The sequence below is a fragment of the Xiphophorus hellerii genome, chromosome 19 (genome assembly GCF_003331165.1).
Source record: "Xiphophorus hellerii strain 12219 chromosome 19, Xiphophorus_hellerii-4.1, whole genome shotgun sequence".
Taxonomy (NCBI): Eukaryota; Metazoa; Chordata; class Actinopteri; order Cyprinodontiformes; family Poeciliidae; genus Xiphophorus; species Xiphophorus hellerii.
The window spans coordinates 22,596,912-22,619,077 of NC_045690.1; the positions used below are offsets into that span (position 1 = coordinate 22,596,912).

At 39.1% G+C, this 22,166-nt stretch overlaps 2 protein-coding genes across 3 annotated transcripts; both read left to right on the plus strand.

Moving 5' to 3' along the window:
- Positions 1-1,037: 1,037 nt before the first annotated feature.
- lgmn (legumain) lies at positions 1,038-15,408 on the plus strand. 2 transcript variants are annotated; one of them, XM_032546942.1, is made up of 14 exons: positions 1,039-1,164; positions 1,480-1,648; positions 1,878-1,975; positions 4,787-4,868; positions 4,973-5,055; positions 5,192-5,267; positions 6,522-6,584; positions 6,661-6,727; positions 7,889-8,007; positions 9,427-9,516; positions 9,600-9,809; positions 9,897-10,067; positions 12,573-12,640; positions 12,848-13,327. In XM_032546942.1, the coding sequence occupies exons 2-14, from the start codon at positions 1,505-1,507 to the stop codon at positions 12,888-12,890; spliced, it is 1,314 nt and encodes a 437-aa protein (XP_032402833.1). In that variant the 5' UTR covers positions 1,039-1,164; positions 1,480-1,504; the 3' UTR covers positions 12,891-13,327. The 2 variants fall into 2 exon arrangements, with proteins under 2 accessions (XP_032402834.1, XP_032402833.1); XM_032546943.1 differs by lacking the exons at positions 12,573-12,640; positions 12,848-13,327 and adding an exon at positions 15,334-15,408 and having other exon boundaries at positions 1,038-1,164.
- On the plus strand, positions 14,996-21,970 carry chp1 (calcineurin-like EF-hand protein 1). The gene is made up of 8 exons (XM_032546944.1): positions 14,996-15,240; positions 15,334-15,408; positions 15,598-15,670; positions 16,617-16,697; positions 17,907-18,034; positions 18,170-18,231; positions 19,786-19,908; positions 20,806-21,970. The coding sequence occupies exons 2-8, from the start codon at positions 15,342-15,344 to the stop codon at positions 20,857-20,859; spliced, it is 588 nt and encodes a 195-aa protein (XP_032402835.1). The 5' UTR covers positions 14,996-15,240; positions 15,334-15,341; the 3' UTR covers positions 20,860-21,970.
- Positions 21,971-22,166: the final 196 nt, after the last annotated feature.

Below are 22,166 nucleotides of genomic sequence, written 5' to 3' on the forward strand. Positions count from 1 at the left end.
GTGCCTTTAAGAGCCAGTTGAAGGTGTGGCTCACCAGTCTTGTGATCATGAGTCATGTGCGTCGTTCTGGGCTTCACCTATGCTACAGTGGTGTGCCAGCTGTGTTTTGTGGGCACCGCTGGATGGACACACACAAGCTGTATTTGTTCAAGAATACACACTGCCCCAATTTTTTTTTTTTAAAAAAGCAACCTGAGTTCTTAAAAGCAAGCAAAATGACTGTAATGGAAAATGTTATAATGTGCCCCTCACCCCTCTTGTGCTTTAGATTATGTCTGCATGATCTTTTCATGACATTGGTCAAGCTGCTCTCCTACAGACTTCCACAGTGTCATATAACAGCAGGGGATGTCTGTGATCCAGGAGACCATCTATGAGTTACTTCTCCAACCCAGAACTGAGGCTGCATTTTATGCATTGAGTAACAATCCCCCCCCCCATTGCTTCACAATAGACAAACGGCAAGACCATCGGTGTTGGGCTCCACAGAATCCTTGGTGCATAACAATCAAGGATTCACACCTATAATCCAATCAAGTCTCTCTTCTCTCTGCTGAGAAACACCCAGAGACGGTGACACCCTGCTGCTGTATGATCTGCTGACCAGCACATACAAAAGGAAGCCCAGAATCCACTGTTAGTCGGAGCAGACTAGACAGGCTTCTTTGACTCTGTGCTTTTGTTCTCACCTTGCAAGTTTTTAATAAATTTCTTATTTTCTTCTCATCCAGACTCCTGTTAAAGTATTTTTTTTCCACAACGGTGACACTACATTAATTTGATCCCGTAGCCAAGTCTTCATTTTTATTTATTTGCAGTATCTTATTTCTAACACCAGATATCATTAAAGCAGTGTTTTCTCTTATAGTGTAACTATTGTAACTGTTTTCTCTTATAGTTACAAACCACCAGGACTCTGATCCTACTTGATACTGTGCGCCCTAGTTTTTTTTTTGTTGGTTTCATTGAAAAACATGCAGGCAGGTCTGTGCCTGAGTCTGTTGGAATCACATGATCTTTTACAGTCAAGGCCCGCCCACCGCGCGCTCTGATTGGCTGATACGTTTTTCCCGACGTCGCTTATAAACGTGCCTCGCGAGGCGTTTCGGGATGTACGTCCAGCTGACGCGCCTCTCCAGAACCGTCTGAACCACGGCATTACAGGTAATGAAACAGCTACATGTTTCCTTCTCACACATATTGCATTATTTTGTGACGTTGGAGAGTCAGAAATATCTGACTGTTTTTTTAAATTTAAAAATAAAAGACAGTTGGCTGCTTTGTTGTTCCAACGGCTTCGCCAGCTTCCCAGGATGGATGTATCACGTGACAACAGGCGTCACGTGGCTGGTTAGCAGCCTAGTTGTATCTTCAACCCTCCATATATGCCGCTGCTCTGACCCGGTGGTAGTATTTGCTTTATTGCGTGGTTAAAATCCCCCTAAAAGGACCGTTTTATTCCGTTTCTTTCCCACTCAGGGCTCCTGAACTAGGCAACAGAATCATGCGTCAGTCCGTGCTGCTCGCGCTGCTCGGCCTCAGCGTCGGGCTGGTTCTCGGGTATCCCGCTGCGGAGGAGCCGGACTCTGGGAAGCACTGGGTGGTTATCGTGGCCGGCTCCAACGGCTGGTACAACTACAGGCACCAGGTAAGACGGGGACAAACGCGGGGCTGTGGGAATGACTCGTGTTTTTTTTTTTTTTTTTTTTTAAATCCCCCCCTCTGTAACTCGCACTCGCTCCAGATAACACAGACACCACTGCACTTCAGATAAGCTTCCTTCCTCGTCGCTTTGTGCTTTCCCAGCTTCCCAGAAAGTTTAATAACCGCGTCTATGTGTCTGTTAACCCGCATGTACCTGTCTTTTCCTCGCGCAGGCCGACGTCTGCCATGCCTACCAGATTGTCCACAGGAATGGCATCCCGGACGAGCAGATTGTGGTCATGATGTACGATGACTTGGCACGAAATGAGCAGTGAGTTTGCTTTTTTTTTTGTCTTTTACTGTTTCTCTACTTCTCCTTTCTTCTAAAGAGTTCAGAAACTGCATGCCTATTACTGATTTCTTAATAAGTTATAACACTACAAATGAATTTACAGGAGGGATTGTTAATTGTTTACGTTGGTGGTTCTCAAGCTGTGGTGCATGTACCACAGGTGGTACTTGGGATGGCTGTAGTTGCACTCAGGAGAAATATTATTCTTATTATTATGTGCGGTGCAACAAATTAGCAGTACTGTAGTGAAAGAAACAGATTCCAGCAGCTACTTATGTCATGTTCAGATTCATTTTGAAGTTGGAATTTGAATATGACTTCACCATGTTCCAGTTCCACGTCTGCAAAGAGGTGGGACTTGCTGCTCGACGTGCTCCGTTATCAACGATATGTGCCAATAACGATGCATTTCTCCACATTTTTGCATAGAGCCGTGTGTGTGTCTGTGTGTGTGTGTGTGTGTGTGTGTAAACCGATTTAAAGAAATACAAATGATCACAAGTGGAAATAAAAAGTTGTATTTTTATGACATCTAAGGTTTTTCTCAGTCAGAATCCCAACTTCCATGGTCTTTTTAGTAAATAGTTCCAACTTCAAACTTGGAAAGTTTTAACTTCCAAGTCCAAAATGCAGCGTGTAATTACACAGCATTCTTCAATTAATCATGCAGTGATTTATTTATTTTTTTACGACAAATTCCCAACGTCTGTCATGTCTTTTCCTGAGTTTCTGTAGAACCTCGTTAAATACACTTAATGTTAATAATTTATTACTATATATTTAATCCAGTAAGTAATCATAAGCAGCTTTTTAAGCAATATCGCATTTCGTGTTGACGAGTAATAACATACAAGTATAATATTCCTTCTCTAATCTGATTGTTTTGTTAATTTAATAAAACAAACTTATAATCTTACAATGTCACATTATTAATACAAAGATTTCAAACTAAAATGCACGAAATGATCTGCAACAAAATATTGATTTTTACAGTTGTAACACTATTTACAATAGTGTTATTGTAAATAGACATTCTCTAAATTATATAAGGGTTTTAAAATGAACAACTTTTTTTCCCTCAGCTGCTCTTTATAGACTAACACAATAATAACCATCTTATTTATTTAGATTTATTTCGTCATCCGCTTAAGAGATATTGCTGGTCGAACGTTTCTAGCTGTAGTTTTAAATCAGATTTTTCTTAGTTATTGCCAAACATGCTAAATAACAGTGTAGTCCACAGGTGTCAAACTCCAGTCCTCGAGGGCCGCAGTCCTGAAACTTTTAGATGTGCCTCTGCTGCACCACCTGAATAGAATAATTAGGTCATTATGGCTCTGGAGAACTTATCTACACAAGGAGGAGGTCATTAAGCCATTTCATTCCAGTGTTTTGTACCTGTGGCACATCTAAAAACTGCAGGACAGCGACCCTCGAGGACTGGAGTTTGACACCTGTGGCGTAGTCCATCAGACAGCTTGGCTGTAAAGGAGGAGTAAGAAGACGGGCTTGTCACACGGCCCGCCATCTTAACAATCTTAGCAGATTATTAAGGTGCTTCGCACTGTTGGAGTGGCGTTTTGGTAAATCTTGGTTCTTTTGAGATCCAACCCTGGTATGACAGGCCATTGAGGGATGCAAAAGATTTAAATAGTAGGCACAGACAATCTGCCAGTGAGCAACTTTTCAAAATAAAACTGCTAAGCTCGTGTTGATTTGGTGATAGACGTAGCACAATAGACTCTTTTTGTCAGTCAGAGAAAGTCTTTGGGACTTTTGGAGAAAACAGTGGGAATATTTCTACTGTATTTTTTTTTTTTTTTTGCTGTATAGGGGCATCCTTGTCACACATCTTTAAACCACAGTAAAACAAACCAAAAAAAAAAAATCCTGCTTCCCTGTCGCCGTGGCACACCAGCCTTCTGTCGTTAATCATGAAGAGGCTCGGGTAAAGTCACGAGGAAACGCCGGCGGTGCTTCCTTATTAGTCTGTTTGACCCGACGTCGGGTGAAAGAGGCGCAGCCGTTGGTTTGACGAGACAAGCGTTTGATGCAGCAATTTTAGGCTAGAGATTTCATTAAATAAATGAAAAACTTTAAACCTAACAAGGACTATGATTTTCAACAAATTTGCTCATTTGGTTGAAAAAAAACGGTTTTTCTACAATCAGATACCTAATTGTTACACAATTATTCTGTAAATAATTTCTCTTTTATCAGTGGTTTTGTTGCCATCAACGCATCAAATATTGTTTTACTACATGATAACTCGCTTTTTTTTATTATAATATCAAGAAAAAGTCATTTCTTGAGCAATAGGGTCTGTTGACGTTTTTATTTGAGCTGCATGGTGGATTAAACGCAGCCTATGATTGACTTTGAAATGCAATCAACTGGAATCCTCCTTATCTCTGACTCCAGAAAGTGGGCGAAGTTCCTCTTTACATGTGGATTGTGCTCTAATATGACGTTATTATGAAGATCGGGGTCAGTGGTTAATGAATAACGAGCAGAGCCAACACAGGTTCTCTTACATAGCACATACAGAGCAGGCGGATTTGTTTTATCCAAGTAATGATGTGATTTCTGGGATGGAGACGATGATCTGCAGCTCGATATCATGTGACTGGTGAATATAAAAACAGTAAAGCGCTGCAGTGCTCTCACCGGCTCCTGTCACCTGACACGTGAATCATTATCCTTCGCCTGTTTCCTCGTTAGCTCCTCAAAACCCTTTGTCAGCTCTCTGCACTTCCTTTTCTCTGAAGTCGAACCATTTTGTCGTTCCAGAAACCCCACCCCTGGAATAGTGATCAACAAGCCCAACGGCACCGATGTGTACAAGGGAGTACCTAAAGACTACGTCGGGGATGTGAGTCGCTCAGTACCAGCTTTAGCGGAAAAACTGTAAATGGCAGCTATGAATTGAAAGTAAACTTTATTTGTGTGTGTGTGTTTTTTTTTGGTTGTTGGCAGGATGTGACCCCAGAAAACTTCTTGGCCGTTCTGAAGGGCGACGCCTCGGCAGTCAAAGGTGGTTCTGGAAAGGTGTTGAAGAGGCAAGTAGGAAATAAGAGAAAAAAAAACAAATTTTTTCATAGACAACACCTGACACCAGCACACCTGGTTCATCTGGTTTATTTAGTGTTTTTTTTAGTAACATTAATTTCTTTCTTTTTGTCTTCTCTTTGGCAGCGGCCCCAACGATCATGTGTTTGTGTACTTCACTGACCACGGGGCACCTGGAATTCTGGCTTTCCCCAGTGATGATGTGAGGATTCCTGTCTCTGTTTTCTTAAGATTTAAACTGCAGATTAAAACTTTTTGCTCATATCAGTTCATCACATTGCAAGAAGATATAAGAATGGCCTCCCTGCTGTGAGCCGAAACTATTATTATCGGAATGTGACGTCACATAGCTTTTGCTCATATAAAGAAGGATTTTACTCATATTTTATAACAAAGACAAAAGAATTGTGCATCTGATACAAACTTATATTTGTATGAAGGACAGGTAGCATGACAGAAACACAATATTTGTGTGTATATTCCAGAGAATGCAGACCTGAACTCTGAAAAACATATAAAAAAAACATTTGGATTGCTTTATTTAAACTTCCTGTTAAAAGTTTAACTGTTTCCCTCCGACTGATGGAACTAGAAACATGCCTTTGAAAATTGTTTCCTTTTACATAGCTTGTTACGTCTTTGGGCTTTTTCTAAATTCATACTTAAAAACAACAAAAGAAGGGGCGTGCCGTGGTGGCGGAGGGGTTAGCGCGACCCACATTCAGAGGCAACGTGGCCTCGACGCGGCTGTCGCGGGTTCGACTCCCGGACCCGACGACGTTTATCGCATGTCTTCCCCCCTTTCCTGTCAGCCTACTTTGAAAAAGGGACACTAGAGCCCACAAAAAGACCCCTTGTGGGGCAATTAAAATTTTTTTTTTTAAAAACAACAAAAGAAATTTTTTTCAGTCATTCTCAGTCAATAACAACTTCCACACCGAAGAGTGTTGTCACCATGACTAGATAATGCTCAATATGGTTCATTTTCTGATTGGAAAAAGATCGGAATTTTGAGTTTTCAACTGCGTTTTTAAATCTGGATTAAGATGCATCATTTATATGATCATGAATCAGTTTGAAACATTTCTGCTCGCTGGCGCTTCACTATAATGAACCTGCAGAATCTTTTAGACATTATCTGATTATGCGGACATCTGCTACTTCTTGTTAACTAGTTTGACTTTGCAAGTTCGAGATTCAGAGTTGGTCTGTAGCTCAAATAGCAGGATAAGAAACAGTCACAAACAAAACTGCTGAGTCTGAAGTTTGTCCAAAAAAAAAGAAAAATAAAACCCTGTCGCCATTCGCTTTGTCTCCCGTGTTCTGTAACGTTGGAGAGCAACAGACAGATTCCCTAGTCAGTGCCCGCTGTCTTGGTGACGTAACGTCTGTCAGTCTGCAGCAGACACTGCGTCCTTTCATCCCGCGTTCAGTTAAAAATCCTCTTGTTTTTCAGCTCCACGTTGAAGATCTCCAAGACGCCATTCAATACATGCATCAGAACAAGAAGTACAAAAAGGTGAGCTTCTGCACACGCGACCAGAGACGTTCTGTTCTGGGGGGAGGCAGAATACTGACATGTTCTTCCTCCGCAGATGGTGTTTTATATCGAAGCGTGCGAGTCCGGGTCGATGATGAAGAAACTGCCTGTTAACATTGACGGTGAGCCAAACTTCCTGTGACTTGAAGCCACTGATCCGAGTCGCAGGCTGAGTCAGAGTCATGTGGTTTGTTTCTTCGTACTGTTTTCACATCGTTTGTCCCGTCTAGACTGGACTATGATCCTCTTTTAACCTTTTTAGATGTTTCTCTAAACTCAGTGATGTCAGCATTATGGCTTGTGGCCATTTCTGAGCATCATGTGATGAACAGAACCTGCTTACAGTACAAAAAGACTGTTTCATCGTCGTTTTTCTCCTAGAAATCGTCACCTGATTGTGATTTAATTATACTTTGCTTTTCAAATAGAAATTTCCTTCCATATTTAGTAAACAGAATGACATCAACTTCATTTGTTGCCAGTTATTTGTGTGGCTAGCAGTAAAATGAGAATGCACTTCCCCAGGTTATTCAACAGCTTATTGTGGAAATGTATTAAACTAATAAAAACAAAGCTAATGAAAACATGAAAGAAACAAATTGTTGCATTTTACCAGCTTGAGAAGGAAAGTTGAGTATTGGTGTGCCTGACAGTAGCAGTGCAAATAGTTAATGAAGAGAGTGTAAGGACTCCCTGCTCCTTCAGAGGCTGTGAAAATGATCCTGGACAGAGGATATGGACTAGGACTGGGTCAGAACCAGCCAGGACACTCTGAGATTGTTTTAGGTGTTACAGTTTTAAACCACTGTTCACATTATTTAAATTCCCTTTAATAGGAAGTTAGAGACCAATGATTGTTTGTTTTTTTTATGACAGAGATTCCATGTTGCCACTTCCCCACATGTTGCTGCCCACTGCCTCTCAGCTGGCTAAAACAAGAGGTTTTCCCTCAAACTCAGAGAAAAAATTGATTTGACTGTTCGAAAATATTTCAGACTGACATGTCATGGAAACTAAAGGAGCACAACCCATTACTTATTTTATTATTTATTTTTTTTTACAATTTAGGTGACAAAAGATTAGCAATAAGTGTCATCGATTTGCTAAAACCTGTCAGCGCAACATGCAGGTGGCAAAAAAACGAACCATTTAAGTTGACAGTTTCATTTAGTTATTTGAAACTTTAAAGTTAGCTAAATACACGTTACTAAAGTGTTTTGGTTAGTGACGTCTGTCGAAGCTGAAGTAGCAGTGTAACCCGAGGTCGCCTGTGGTTTTTTTAGTGTACGCCACCACTGCAGCCAACGATCACGAGTCTTCATACGCCTGTTACTATGACGAGAGCAGGGACACCTACCTGGGCGACTGGTACAGCGTTAACTGGATGGAGGACTCTGATGCGGTACGTAATGTTAGAGTTCAAGCAAGCAGTCATTCTTTAAATGTGTTTATCGGTTACTACCATTAACTAAATGTTTTTATATTCATAGGTTCTTGACTCGTATTTGAGTTCAACATGGTGAAACGTCTTGATTAACATTTTAGGAAGTGGGGAACATGAGTGAACTGTCATTTCTGTAACCAGCTGCTGCTCTGAAATACCGTTAAGATGTCAAAAAATATATTTTCTTTCTGAGATTTCTGCAACTCTGAGGAAGCTTCTTAAAATATGCAACGGATAAGAAACGTGCATTTTCATAAAACAATTTTTTTTAAATTAATATACATTTTTAAGAAATATACAAAATCTGGAAGCAGATTTTTACACATTGTATAAAAAGACAACATCCTTTCTTTCTCCACAGTCTGACTTTATGTCAGATAAAAATTCATTGTGTTTTTGTGTGGGATTGTGAATTTTTAATTCTCTTTAAAGTCAGCAGTTTTAGTATTTATCTGAATTGTCTAAAACTGTATGACTAAATGATATATGTGTATGATTAACTGGACTACTTATATCAAAGTTGTTCACACTCACTTTCTCAGCTCTACTCATAATTTTTTAGTTGGCAAAACCTTCAGACTTTGTTGTTATCGACTTGTCACTTGTTTCCTTTGAGTCAATTTCCATTTGGAGGACCCGTTGGTTACCAAACTTTAACTTCCCATCTAAATATGAATATGAATATTAACTGTGTAACTCCTAATGCCTTCAGTTGGCATCTTCATAAATTACCTCCAAGACACAAAAGCCACTTTTTCACTGTCTTTTTGAAGTCTTGGCTGATTTCTTTACATTTGTTTCATTATGCTTCCATGTAATATCCTCCCAGACATACAAAGCCATAAAATCATCATCTGGACCTTTACGCTACTCATTTACAGAACAATAACGTAGATTTCGCTCTCCGTTTTAGAAACAATTGTCAGTAATCCCAGGTTGACCTAAAACGGGAAAGGTTTGGTGTGATTTGATGTCAGACAGTGAGAACAGAAATGTTATATAAAAAGTATCTTTCTATGCAGTGTTTGCAAGTATGTGGTTTCAACTGTATGGGTTAGGAAAAAATACATTCTCTGCTCCAAACACCTGTTGTCAGATGAGCAGGAAAAGGAAGTGGTGAATGTTTGTAAAAGCAGCTGCAGCAAGTGGTTTTTGAAAAGAAGAATTAGATCTGACATAAAAGAGATCTGCTGTTGGAAAAAAAAAAGAAAACTATAACAGAAACCTCAACATTAACATTTACTGTAAATCAGAACGGATGTGGTAATTTTTCTCTTATACAAGATTCTAGGAGAAAACATGAAGTGTTGCTTTTAAAGCAAAGGTTATTTGAGGAAATATTCATATTTATTTTGCGGTGTGATATTGGGTTTCCAGGAGGACCTGACTAAGGAAACTTTAATGAAGCAGTTCAAAATTGTGAGGACCGAAACCAACACCAGCCACGTCCAGCAGTTCGGCAACAAGGTGAGAGACGGGAAACTTCACAGTAGTGTTTATAGTTTATTCTTGGTGTTTTATTATTTTGCTTTTCTTTTGTCTGTCTGCAGACTTTGGCCCACATGAAGGTTATCCAGTTTCAGGGGAACCCAAAAACATACAGGCCACCTGCTCCTCAGTTGACCAACCCACCAATCACAGCCAAGGACCTGACCCCGAGCCCCGACGTCCCCCTGGCCATCCTGAAGAGGAAGCTCATGTCCTCCAATGACATCAGAGCGGCGCGGGCCCTGCTGGCGGAGATCAGCTCCCACCTCAAGGTACAGGAGAAATCCCCCTCTTCCCCTCCGGGGGGCGCTCCAGAACTTTGGACGTTCCAAACTGTTGATTTGTTTGCGTGCGTTCAGGTCAAGGAGACTTTGGCTGAGACCATGCGCCACATCGTGGAGAAGGTGACCGGCAGCATGCTGAAGACGGAGGAGGTTCTGAACGACAGAGCCGAACTCTCCCAGTATGGCTGCTACAAGGCCGCTGTCAACCACTACAAACGCAGCTGCTTCAACTGGCACAAGCCTGAGGTAAGAGGCAACGCTTCCAGTCACTGAATATGGCTGGACGGAGTGTGTCTGAGAGACGTATCACCATATAAACGTTTCATATCAGTTGATATTGACAATTTGGTTTTAAACATCTGAAATACTGCCAGATGTTTTCTGTTTTATTCACCATGCAGAAAACCAAAACTTTTTTTTATTTTTAACCAGTTTTGAGGCACAGTGGTGAAATCTAAAACTGCTGCTGTGCAAGTTACTTAAAAGGTTGTTGCTGGTAGGGGTGGGCAATATGGACTTAAAGTTTTATCACAATATTTTGTTACTAGTGTGACAACAATAAAAGCGAAGATACATAATATTAACTACTTCTTATTTAAGTAACTGCATGGGACGGCAATTATAGCCTCACAAGCACAAATACTGCTCTTTTAAACATTCCCATTTGGTAAAAAACAATGTGATTTGTGTCACTAAAGAGCACATAATGACTTCATTTACTCATATTTTCAAATATATTGATATTTATTGATGCGTTCAATGAAGAAACAATGAAGAAAGTAGTAAAACTAACAATTCTAACAATTTGTTTTGTTTTTTAACATCATTAATTAGAATTTATTGTGGCAAAAATAAATCAAAATTAAAATCATGATTAAAAAAATGTATCATGATAAATGATAAACGATGTGATAAGCGCCCACCCTAATTGCTAGGTAACCAAAGAGTGAGTTAGTTGATGCCACCAATCTTGCGTTAGCTAGCCTTGAGAAGTTGAGTGGCTAAAACATTTCCTCTGCCTACATCTCCCAGAAAGCTGTGCAGTTCTGGATGGGAGTTTGGTGAAGATTCTATATATTGAATATTCTATGAGGCGTATTAATCTATTGCCATATATATTGCTATTGATTTATTGATGCTCAGACCAGCGTCAGACTGATCCAGATCATTGTGGTTGATGAGGCGAGCATTTTGGACTCTATGGCTGAAACTCTTTCACGTGACCTGAGTTTGGTTCTGTTTCCGAAGAGGAAATGCATCTTTTCTGACAGATTGTTCATCAGAAATGTCGCACACAGCTGGCATTAATCCAAAACTGTGGTTGGCACGCTCTCATAGGAGGATAGCAGGGACGGCTTGTAAGCTGTTGGACCTTTACAGTAATACAACTAAAAGTTTTAAAAAGAAAACATTTGATATAAATGTTCTCCTTTTTAATAGACTTTCTGAGTCTGCTCTGTAATGTCTCCTGTTTATCAACTGCCAGCAGCTCCACACAACTCTTCATTTTTAGTGAATGTGACAAAATGTCGGACATTTGTACCTCAGTATGTTTGGAATGTGAAATATGTCGGGACAGCATCCAGCTGCAGCGTACACCTGAGATATAAAAATGATTAGATATGTCAGGAAATCTATAACCAAGTAAACTGAAAACTAATAAATGCAGGGAATACAATAATAGAATACAAAAGTATTCTGTTTTGTACTATTTCCATTCTCAGGTGATGAATTGAACAGGTGAAGTTCTAAGCAGGTGATTGCACTGACTTTTATTAAGTGGTCTCTGAGTACAAGGGGTCTAAATACAGACGTAGTAAAGCAATCAGTTATAAAATGCAATTATACGCCAGTTTATATCAAACAACGACATAAAATGTCAGTAATTTATGTTTAAATTTGTGGTTGTAAAGTGACAAACTGTGAAAGTTCAAATATTAGCAGTAAAACACGATTTAAAGAAATAAAATACATTACAGTTTGTTTTACTTCTAGTTTTGCAGAATGCTAACTACCTCAAAAAAGAAACATTACGTATTACTTTCACATCAGGGGTGTCCAAAGTGTGGCCTGGGGGCCTTTTACGGCCTGCAGACAGATTTTGTGCGGCCCACAACAGCTGGTGGTTGATGCAAATTGAGATTTTTTTTATTTTTAATCAGATCAAAAATGATTACAGACAAATTTAAATCTCACAATAGAAGATTTTGTCTACAACACGAAGTATTCAATACTCAGGCTTTGTGAACTTTTCAATAAAAAAATGACTTAAATCTGGTTTTAAATGCTCAGAATTGACAAAAAAAAAGTTCCATTATTTTCAGTCGAGACATTAAAAAATTCAGAGTGGATTACTTTCTTTTAATGAAGCAAAAACCCTTTTTTACATTTTGAATCTGTAATAATTACACTTCCCTTTCCAACATAAAAAGATGACTTATTTAATTAAAGTATTGTGACTTAGTTTATTGTTCAGAAGATAAAAATTTTTTTTACAGTATTTTGGGAATTTTTAGTCCACATGTGACAAAAAATTTGGACGCCCCTGATTTACATATTCTTTTTAAGTCAGTGAATTCCCCACGCCGCCTCTCGTTCAGCTGTAAGGCTCGAATCAGAAAATCTCCTTCTTCTCCTGGAACTTCCTGACCTTTCGGTCGCCTGATTATTTACGTGTTGGATTAAAGCGGAGACTGTGGCAACGTTTCTGACGTGCGGCACCCTTTTTTTTTTTTTCTTTTCTTTTTTTAGTTTGAATATGCGCTCAGGCATCTCTACGCTCTGGTGAACCTGTGTGAAAGGGGATACCCTGCTGAGAGGTAACGTCCACTTCCCTGTTTTCAAACCGCTTCTTTATTCTGCATTTGTAATGTCGTAACTGTTAAACCTGAAGTGTTATTTTTAATGTGAAAATGACTCAGCTTTCATTTTCTGTTGCCAAGTATTTATTCAACATCAGTGAAATGAATCGATGCCCTTATGCGGCGCAGTCGTTGCTAATTTTGTGCTGTTTTCTTGTTTTCCAGCATCCTCATGGCCATGGACTCTGTGTGTCCCTTCAGCAAGTAAAAACCACTAAAACCATTTTTGGCCTCAAACTGAGCAGCTTCTCGACGGAGCTCAGAAACTTCATTTTGCACTGCTGAGGAATCAATCGGATGATGTGGAGTTGACGTTATTGTTTCATGAACACACTATAAGCACGTTTTTACCATGCTGTTTGATTTTACCTAGAATTTTTACGCTTTATGATGATGTTGCACTATCACTGTGAAGTTTGTCAATGATGGATTACTGCTTCTGCCTGTTTATTTTGTTTGTTTTTAAAGAATATAGGACAATTATAACACTGGGATTCCTCTGAGCTTTATCTGTCGGATTAAGTGTCTTACTTTGATGGTTGATTGAGATGTAAAGGATGGACCCTAAGCCATGAAAGCTGGTGGAGTCTCAAGATACTTTATTGTACTTCAGAGATTTTGAAATTAAAATGTGACAAACCAAAATTGGTAGTGCTTTTGTTAAAATGTTATTTGACCTTTTAGGTGAACCCAAACACATATAAACCTAAGAATAGCATCAGTATGTGTTAAAAATCATATCAATTTCAGGATCGCCAGCAGTCGCTCACACAGGAGACATTAAACAATGTTTCGGTAAATAAAAACAACACGGTGGAATTTTTTGACAAGTGGATCAAACTTGCGTGATATGTCAGCGCAAGAGTAAGCTAGGATGTTCACGCTCAGTTTGTTTACGGTTCCTTAGACTTTGCTTCAATTTCAAAGAGCAGACAGATTAAAGATATATTAAATACTGCATATTCAGCCTAAAACTGGAAAAGAAAAATGAGGTAGCAATGTCTGAAAATGCCGATGAACATTAGTCTTCAGTAAACTGAAATACAAAAGAAAATATTCTAGGATTGTTTAAGTGAAACTCAAATTTGTTGAGTCCCTGTTAAATTAAATTCTGTTACACTTTCAAACACTAGCTAATTTTTTGGTATCTCTATGAAATAGGGATGGAAACCAGTAGATAAATTCATATTTTCTAGAAGTAGTATAATTTCACAAATAGATATTTTTTAAAGTCCACATGTTTTCTACAGTTTGTTTTTTAAACTGAGGGCTAAGATACCCACATATCAAAGCAGATTATTTTATTTTCTATTAATTTATTAATACTTTTTGGATCATTATCCTAGTACTGACCCATTTTCCTGCTATTCCCAAAAGTACATATTTAATCCGGATGATAGGCTATAAGGACCTTCCATACATCCAGATGCCATGCACGAAGCGTCTAATGCGTGATATAGAAACCTTGTGAACGAAGATGCCACTCTTCACTTCAGCTAAGCCTAAAAAAGGGAAAGTAAGCCAAACTAAAATAAATGTGTAAATGTAAAGCCACCGATTGACCTAATAATCATATGACTGTCGAGACATATGACAATAACCAATCAGCTAATACATCACATGATTCAGTTTCTTACATGACTTTGGTCAAAACTGCAAGTAGACTGATTATTGTCACAACAATGACAATAAATGACTTAACATCACATGACTCATTGTCACTCAAAATTCCAACATCCCTCCACTTTTTACATAATGTGTTTACGCTGGTGTGGTCTGCTTTTGGTTTTATTGTTTTTTTCCCCCCCGACATAAATAACATTCAGCTTGACTTTTTAGATGAATCTCTGCAGCACAGATTTACTGTACAGGCCCACCTGTATGTCCACATCGTCACGCCTCTGGGAACAAGCAACATAAACAACGAAAGTGCGACATCATGTGGCGAGATGTTTTATTGCATACTCAAACAATAATTATATTCTGAATTGAGCTAACTTTTCCAAAAACAAGCTGACCTGGTGGTTATTAATAGCAAAATGAGTCGCGTGTACAGGCACTCAAACAGCCAGGTTTTGCTTTTCTGTAACAATAAAAAAAAATGTAATTAATTTTTTTTTTTTTGTCACGTAACGCCTTAACCGCAAACCATGCAGTTATTTTTTTTAAGTGGACCAATTCACATTCCCAACTAAATTATTATTATTATTATTATTATTATTATTATTATTATTATTATTATTATTATTATTATTGTTTTCCATGCAGGCAAAATGCTATGCTACCTAAATGTAATGAAACGAGACGGACAGATCCGGTCAGGGCATCAGGGCGGCGTCGTGCTTGCTCCCGCCCACCTCATTAGACAGGAACCTAGCCGGACCGAATCTCGCCTCAACAACGTGAAATCTGGACCGACTGGAAGGAAGCTTTAACAGAAAGCAGGCCGCTGGTCGAGTTGTGTCAACAGAGAGGCAGCAAGCGACCGCCTGGGCTAAACTCCGCTTCTGACCTCTCTTTGAACGAACCGTATCATTTCTTAAGTTCAGCCCGCAAAGGTTAGCTTGCTTGCTAACTTCCAGCCTCGACGTATCTCGGCTGGTCTGTTGTGCAAGATTGGGAGCTACTGAAGTCGGGTTTTTTTTTTTAAGGTTTCGCCATGGGGTCCAGAGCGTCCACGTTACTCAGAGAAGAAGAAATAGAAGAAATCAAGAAGGAAACAGGCTGTAAGTTAAAACAAAAGACGGATATTGAACTGTGTGTGTGTAGCTGGAGGTTTACTGTGCTGTTTTGTGGATTACCTGTTCGCTGTCAGCGTGGTGTAATTGTATTAAGTATTAATTTAGGAGAGTTGTGTGTGTGTGTTATGTTCTGTTGTCCTGCCTTTTAAAACCTTGAAATTGTTTGGTTTGCAGTCTCCCACAGCCAGATCACCCGCCTGTACAGCCGCTTCACCAGCCTGGATAAAGGAGAAAACGGCACACTCAGGTAGGCAGCTGCACATGAACGCACCACCTAACATTTTCTGACGGAGGCAGCAGCTGGGTGGATTTACACCAGACATTAAAGTCGGTTCTTACAGCTGTTTTATATTTGGTAGTAAGTATCGATCATATTTTCCAGGATGAATCTGATTTCCTGTTGATATTTCAGATCTATTTTCGTGACTGTAGGTTCTTTGTTAGATGTCAAAGTTTAGAATTAAGTGGGGGGGGGGGGGGAAATACAATATAATCCGCAAATTTCCAATACTTCCTGCTATAAAAAGTTCACGCAGTTGGTTGATGCGTTTTATAGAAAGAAATATGTGGAACTTGCTTGTTTGGACGCATTTTTGAGCAGTTGATTCTCGCAATCTCTGCCCTATTGATTGTTGCATCTTTTTTTGTTTTTTTTAATGTGCTTATAAATGGGGAATGTCTCCACATGGAACAGAAGAAGTAGAGGATTATTCTTTGTGGAAGATCAATAAGAACCTCAGGGAGGCGATTTAACTGGCTCTAGTTGAAGGTGATAGGTGATGGAATATGAGATAATTATTGAGCAATAAAGACTTTCGTGTGAACCTTGGTTTAACACGGCCCTTTGGTTTGGCAAGACAATCATTTGCAGGTCAGCCCTTCAAGGACGCTGAAATGTGTCTGCAATTTCGCGGAAGCGTGTCTCCTGAAAGACATTCTGTTTACAGAAAACACGTCTCGGGTGCTGCTTGTCCTCATTTATTATCAGTTTCCCTTATCGAACGAGAGTTGCCATAACAATGACCTCTAGAGGTCTACATCCAGCCCCCACCTCTCTGAGAGCTTGGGGGGTGGGGGGTGATTTTGATTTAAAAACTTGGTTAAAGTATATTTTTCTGCTAAGCTAAAATCTCCTTGTAGCGGACCGTTATGGGGTTGTCTTAGAAGTTAATCATATTTTCTGATATTGGCAGTCGAGAAGATTTCCAGAGGATCCCTGAGTTGGCCATCAATCCTCTTGGGGACAGAATCATCAACGCCTTTTTTCCTGAAGGGTGAGTTTCTCTAACTCGCCGTTTCTCTCTGCCTTTTGTCTGCAAAGTCCTTGAAGGCCTTGTCAATGAGGAATATTGATCGATGAAATTGATGGGGCATTTGGAAAAGTTTGGGTTTGAGTTTGAAGAAAGAAAATACAAGGTTTTCCTCCAGAAAACTTGCTAAGCCCGGCGGCTGGGTACTAGTTCGGTCATTCATCCAGCGACCCGGCATGTTTCTGAGTTTAAGAAATGTTTAAGGAAAACATTTTCAAGAAAAATATTTCAAGAAATTTTAAAATATCCCTTGATAATTGTGTTATTTGAAGATTGGAAGATTAATAAATGAACACCAACTATAAAGTCTTTAAAAAGACTTAAATAAATAAGCAATGTTTAGCCTGGCCGGGGCACAAGTAAAGCCTGGTGGCCCGCCAGGCTGAGAATACACTGGGGAAAACCCTGAAAATGAGATATAGAAATGTTTTTTTTTTTTTTTCCCCATTTGTCTAAATATTTAATCCACCCAGCAGTCTAATCATTTATCCGTCCATTTTTCCATCCATCTGCCTCTCTGTTTGTCCGTCCATCCACCAATTCCTCCATACATTCATGCATTTGTCCATCCGTTTGTTTTCCCCTCCATCCATTAATCTGTCAATTTGTTTATTCCATTTTTCCATCCATTCATTAGTTCATCCTTCTGTTTTTTCCCATCCTTGTCCATCCATCAGTTCATTTGGTATTCCCTCAATGCATCCTTTAGGACTGTCCCTTTGTTTTTATTTTTTCTCCTAGTTTTTTAAAATTATTATTACCTCCTAATGTATTTAAAAAAGGTATAGAGACATTTTCTTTGTTTTGTTTTCCACTTTCAAAACTAGTTTCATAAGTTCGGAGCGCTCTGTAAAATTAAAGGACTTTGACCTAAAAATGTGTAGGAACATTTCCCATCCCTAAAATAAGCCTCATTTATATATATATATATATATATTTATATCAGAGTGGAAGACTGGAAAACCAGATGTTGTTTTGTCTATATCATTAAAATCCCTAAATGTCTCAGGAGTGGGCGTTTGGATTCCAGACGTGGCTTTTAATGGTTTCACATGGCTTCGATTTCCTCTCGGAGGTTTGGCACCGTTGGCTTTCGCTCAAGCTGGAGAAGAAGAAGAAGACCGTACCGCAGGTGTTGGATTACCGCTGACTCTGAGGGTTTTTGTCTTCCAGGGAGGATCAGGTGAACTTCAAGGGCTTCATGCGCACCTTGGCGCACTTCAGACCCATCGAGGACAACGAGAAGAACAAGAACCCGCCCGCCACGGAGCCGCTCAACAGCAGGACAAACAAGCTGCTCTGTGAGTGTGCGCCGAGGTCGCGTTAGGGTGGAGCAGCTGGCCATTATGGGGAACATTCACAGGGGTTTTGGTCAGCGGGTTACCACTTGCTTAACTTGTTTTAAAAAAAAAAACGTTTTATTCTTTTTTTCCCAGTTGCTTTCCGTCTGTACGACCTGGACAGAGACGACAAGATCTCCCGGGACGAGCTGCTGCAGGTCAGTGAGTCGGTTTGCTCTGACTTCCTCTGCTTTTTTTTTTTCTTTTTTTTTTACATTACAAAAATCAGTCAGATTCAATCAGTTTGTTTCCAAACCTGTTTCCAGTAGAGACAAATAAACAGGGTTTAGGATTTGGGTGCTTGAAATCCTTGGAAAGGCTTGAATTTCAGTTTAGTGTTTCCAAGGTTTGGAAAGTGCTTGATTTCTGTATAAAGTCCTTCAAAGTGCTTGATATTCTATCTGCACAACTTAGTAATAAAGTTCAATGTAGCCTTTGAGTAAAATCCTAAAGTTGCTGAATGTTATTTACAGTTAAAACCAGATGTATTCATTCACCTAAATAAAAAACACACAAAAAACTTTTGTCTCAACGGCTGAAGTTGTTTTAAGTTAGAATCACCAAAATAATTTCTACTTGTTAAATGCCAGATAACATCTCAAGGATATATTTTTTAGATATTTTTTTCTTGTAACTTTCTTTGTACATTATGTTTACGCCTTTATTTTGACCAGGGATTTGAGTCACCTTCAGATTTGTTGGGGCTATCTCAGTGCATTAGTTCTTAATTATTTCTAATGGCTCAATGACTTATTGATCTGTGTAATTACAGTGAAGGTCGTCTTACAATTTAAACACTAAAGTTACTGAAATTGGAGGATTTTTTTTTTTTTTTGTGCTAAATTAGTGTTTTGTTCTCGGACCAAATCAGGTGTGTGGTGTACAAGAGACATTTGAAACCATAAAATTCTTACATTTTAGCTACCTTGTCCCCTCACAAGACATTATCAATAACAATCATAAATGATATCAGATGATAGTGAATTGAAACAGTCTTTTTTTTTTAGTTAATTTGTATTGATTTGATCTCCAAAGTTTCAAAACTTCCCTTGAATTTGCTTGATTTATTTTTTATTTTTTCCTGTGGGAAAAGTGTGCAAACCCTGAATAAACCAACCCAAATCTGCCTGGTGTCACTTGCTTCCCAACAAGTCAGAGGTCAACGGGACTCAGTTTCGCAACTTCAGCTCCAAGGCGTTCTTCACGGAGCTCTATTAACCGAGTCAATGAAAAGACTTTGGCTTTGTGCTGACAGTGATGTGATAGCTCACCTTAGCTGCAGGCTCTTCATTCTCCCGTCTCGGGGCTTCCTGTGTGTTATTTGTCGTCTCTCCGTGAAGCCGCTCCGGTCTGGGTGACATTGCTCGACCTGTAATTGGTGGGAAGCTGCTGGTTGAGTGAGTCAGACGCAGGCCTTGTTTGGTGCAAAACAGTCCTACCACCTGGCCTGTCTGATTCAGACTAAATATGTGACTCCCAATGCTGTTTATGTCATTTTTTCACCCCGCTAAAAAACTGACTTTGATTCCTATAATCACTCACCAAGGAGCTAAAATACCTCCAAGTGATCACGTTTCTGCAGTCAGTGTAGCGTTAAGTTTTTTTTGACCGCCGTATTGTCTGCGTAAACGCTTATTTCATCTTCAGCCGTTGCTTTTTTTTTAAAAAAAAAGAAAAACATTCAGTAACCGTGACGACGTCGCTTGTTTCAGGTCCTTCGGATGATGGTCGGCGTAAACATTTCGGACGACCAGCTCGGCAGCATTGCTGACAGGACCATCCAGGAGGCCGACACCAACGGAGACAGCTGTATTTCCTTTCAAGAATTTATCAAGGCGAGTTGCATTTCACCTTGTAGGCTTTGACTAGACCAGTGCGAGGTCACATTCGGCTCTGTTCTCAAATTGACCACTGATTTGACTCCGTCACTGTCAACCGAGTGACTGTAATTTGCTCGGGTCCTGTTTGTGCAAAACGGACCCAACGACCATACTGCCACTACCGTGCTTGGCTGTGATAAAGTTGTGATTTTTCTTGCCATTTCTCCGAACGTTTTTCTGGGAAAATTGGAAAATATTTTCACTTCTTAATAGAGCTGCAACTAACGATTATTTTAGTAATTGATTAATCAATAATCAATTGGGTTTAATCGATTAATAATGTTTTTAATAGACTAGTTGATTTTTTTTAAAAGTGATTAAAAATATTGGTAAATTCTGAAGAATAAATGCATTAGAAGATGGAAATAAACAAATAATTCAATATCTTTAAAAAAAATGGCCATTTTAAATGAGAAACTAAACATTGTTTTGCTTAAAAAGCAATAACATCAAATTCCTTTGGTGAATTTGAAAAAATTCAGCTTGAGGAGTTTTGTATTATATTAACATATTAACAGACAAATGGGTTTTTATCTTAAATGTGAAACATGTGTATATATGTTTTCTACAGTCTGGGCTTAATTGCTGCTCTGAATATGTTCTAAATTAAAGGCTCTAAATTGCCTTTTTTTTTTTTTTGTCTGTATACACCAGCTAACGATTAATAAGAATTGTGAAAACAAAGTTTTTGTTTTTATTTTACTGTTTGAACTGTAATGCTATAAATTGCTTGCAGCCTCACCTGTTCGCATACTTGCAGTAACCTGCATGTATGCGAACAGGTTTTAGTTAAACTAAAACTTTAACTATAATTTCTTGTGTGTTAACATGCAGTTTTGCCTGTTTTCACAGGTTTTGGAAAAGGTGGACGTGGAACAGAAAATGAGCATCCGGTTCCTCCACTAAAGTTTCATTTTTTGTTTGTTTGTTTTGTTTCCCTACACACTTCATGAGTAGAGCTCGGACTGGTCAGCTGTTATCAGGTCATAGTTTCATCCTGCTTTTCCGCAGCCACATCCAAGTTACGCACCGTTTCACAGCGGGCAGACGTCTCCGATCCTGACGTTCTGCCGCTCCGGGGACAAAGAAGGGGTTGGGGGGCGTTGAGTTGTTTTATCCAATGTCACGATGTACACCTTCCTAATCGCCCACCGGTGTTTATTAGAGGGCCATAGTGGGTAACACTTCTATTCTATGTGGTAAAGCTCTTCGCTGTCGCTATGAGTAAGTTCAAATCAAAGTTTACTCGTGCTGATAATATATTTAATTCATGCGTCTTTGTAGAAATAATGTGCAAAGTGTTAAATGTGTTGATTCCATTTCATGTGTTTTTTTTGTTGTTTTTTTAACGCTGACAGGATTATATGACTCCTTCCCTCCGGCCTGCTGCGGAACAAGCTGTAATTTATTATCCAATCCCCCGAGGCGAAGCGAGACCAGCCCCACTGATTGTTGATTTACTCACTGAAGTGCCATGACTAAACACTAATCACAATTCTGTAGCCTTGACTGTGTCACTTTCATGTGGACTAAACCTAAGAGTTGTTAAAACTAAAGTCTTGTGATTCTTTTTGAAATGAAATCCTATCGGGACTTGATCAAAGCCTAGGAATGAATGTTGGGGTCTACGGTGGAGCGGATCACCTGAATCCACACAGATATCGTTTCATTCTTCTGTTACTTTCATCTGTTTCTATCGTGGCTAATAGGGGGGGAAAAAATACAAATGCTAATCATCTGTTTTCTAACTTATTTCTGTGTTTAGCTCTAGATGCCAAAGAGTGAATAATCTGCATAGGAGTATGAATCTGAACCAGAGTTTAGTTGTCTGAGCCATTAAAGCTTCAGTGTGACTTTTTTTCATCTCTGCATTCCTCGGTAACAGAGTGCAGGAAGAACAGCTCGACTATTTTTATCAATCATTATGGGATCATAAGTTATATATTATGTGATGTCTCTCTGTAGCTGTGCAAGTGATTATTGAACTTGATTTGAATAAAAAGTGCCATGCACTCTGTGTTGTTTTGTTGACGTTTGCTGCTTTACTAGCTGATGATACATGGGATTTGGGGAACCAATATATAATAGCTGATATTTATAGTATGAAAGTATTTTAAGGAAACCTACCTGTACTTTTCTGTAAAATCAATTGTACTATTTTATCATTTTAGACTAAATCTTTTTAAAAAAAATCCAAATCAAGTTTTTTTTCC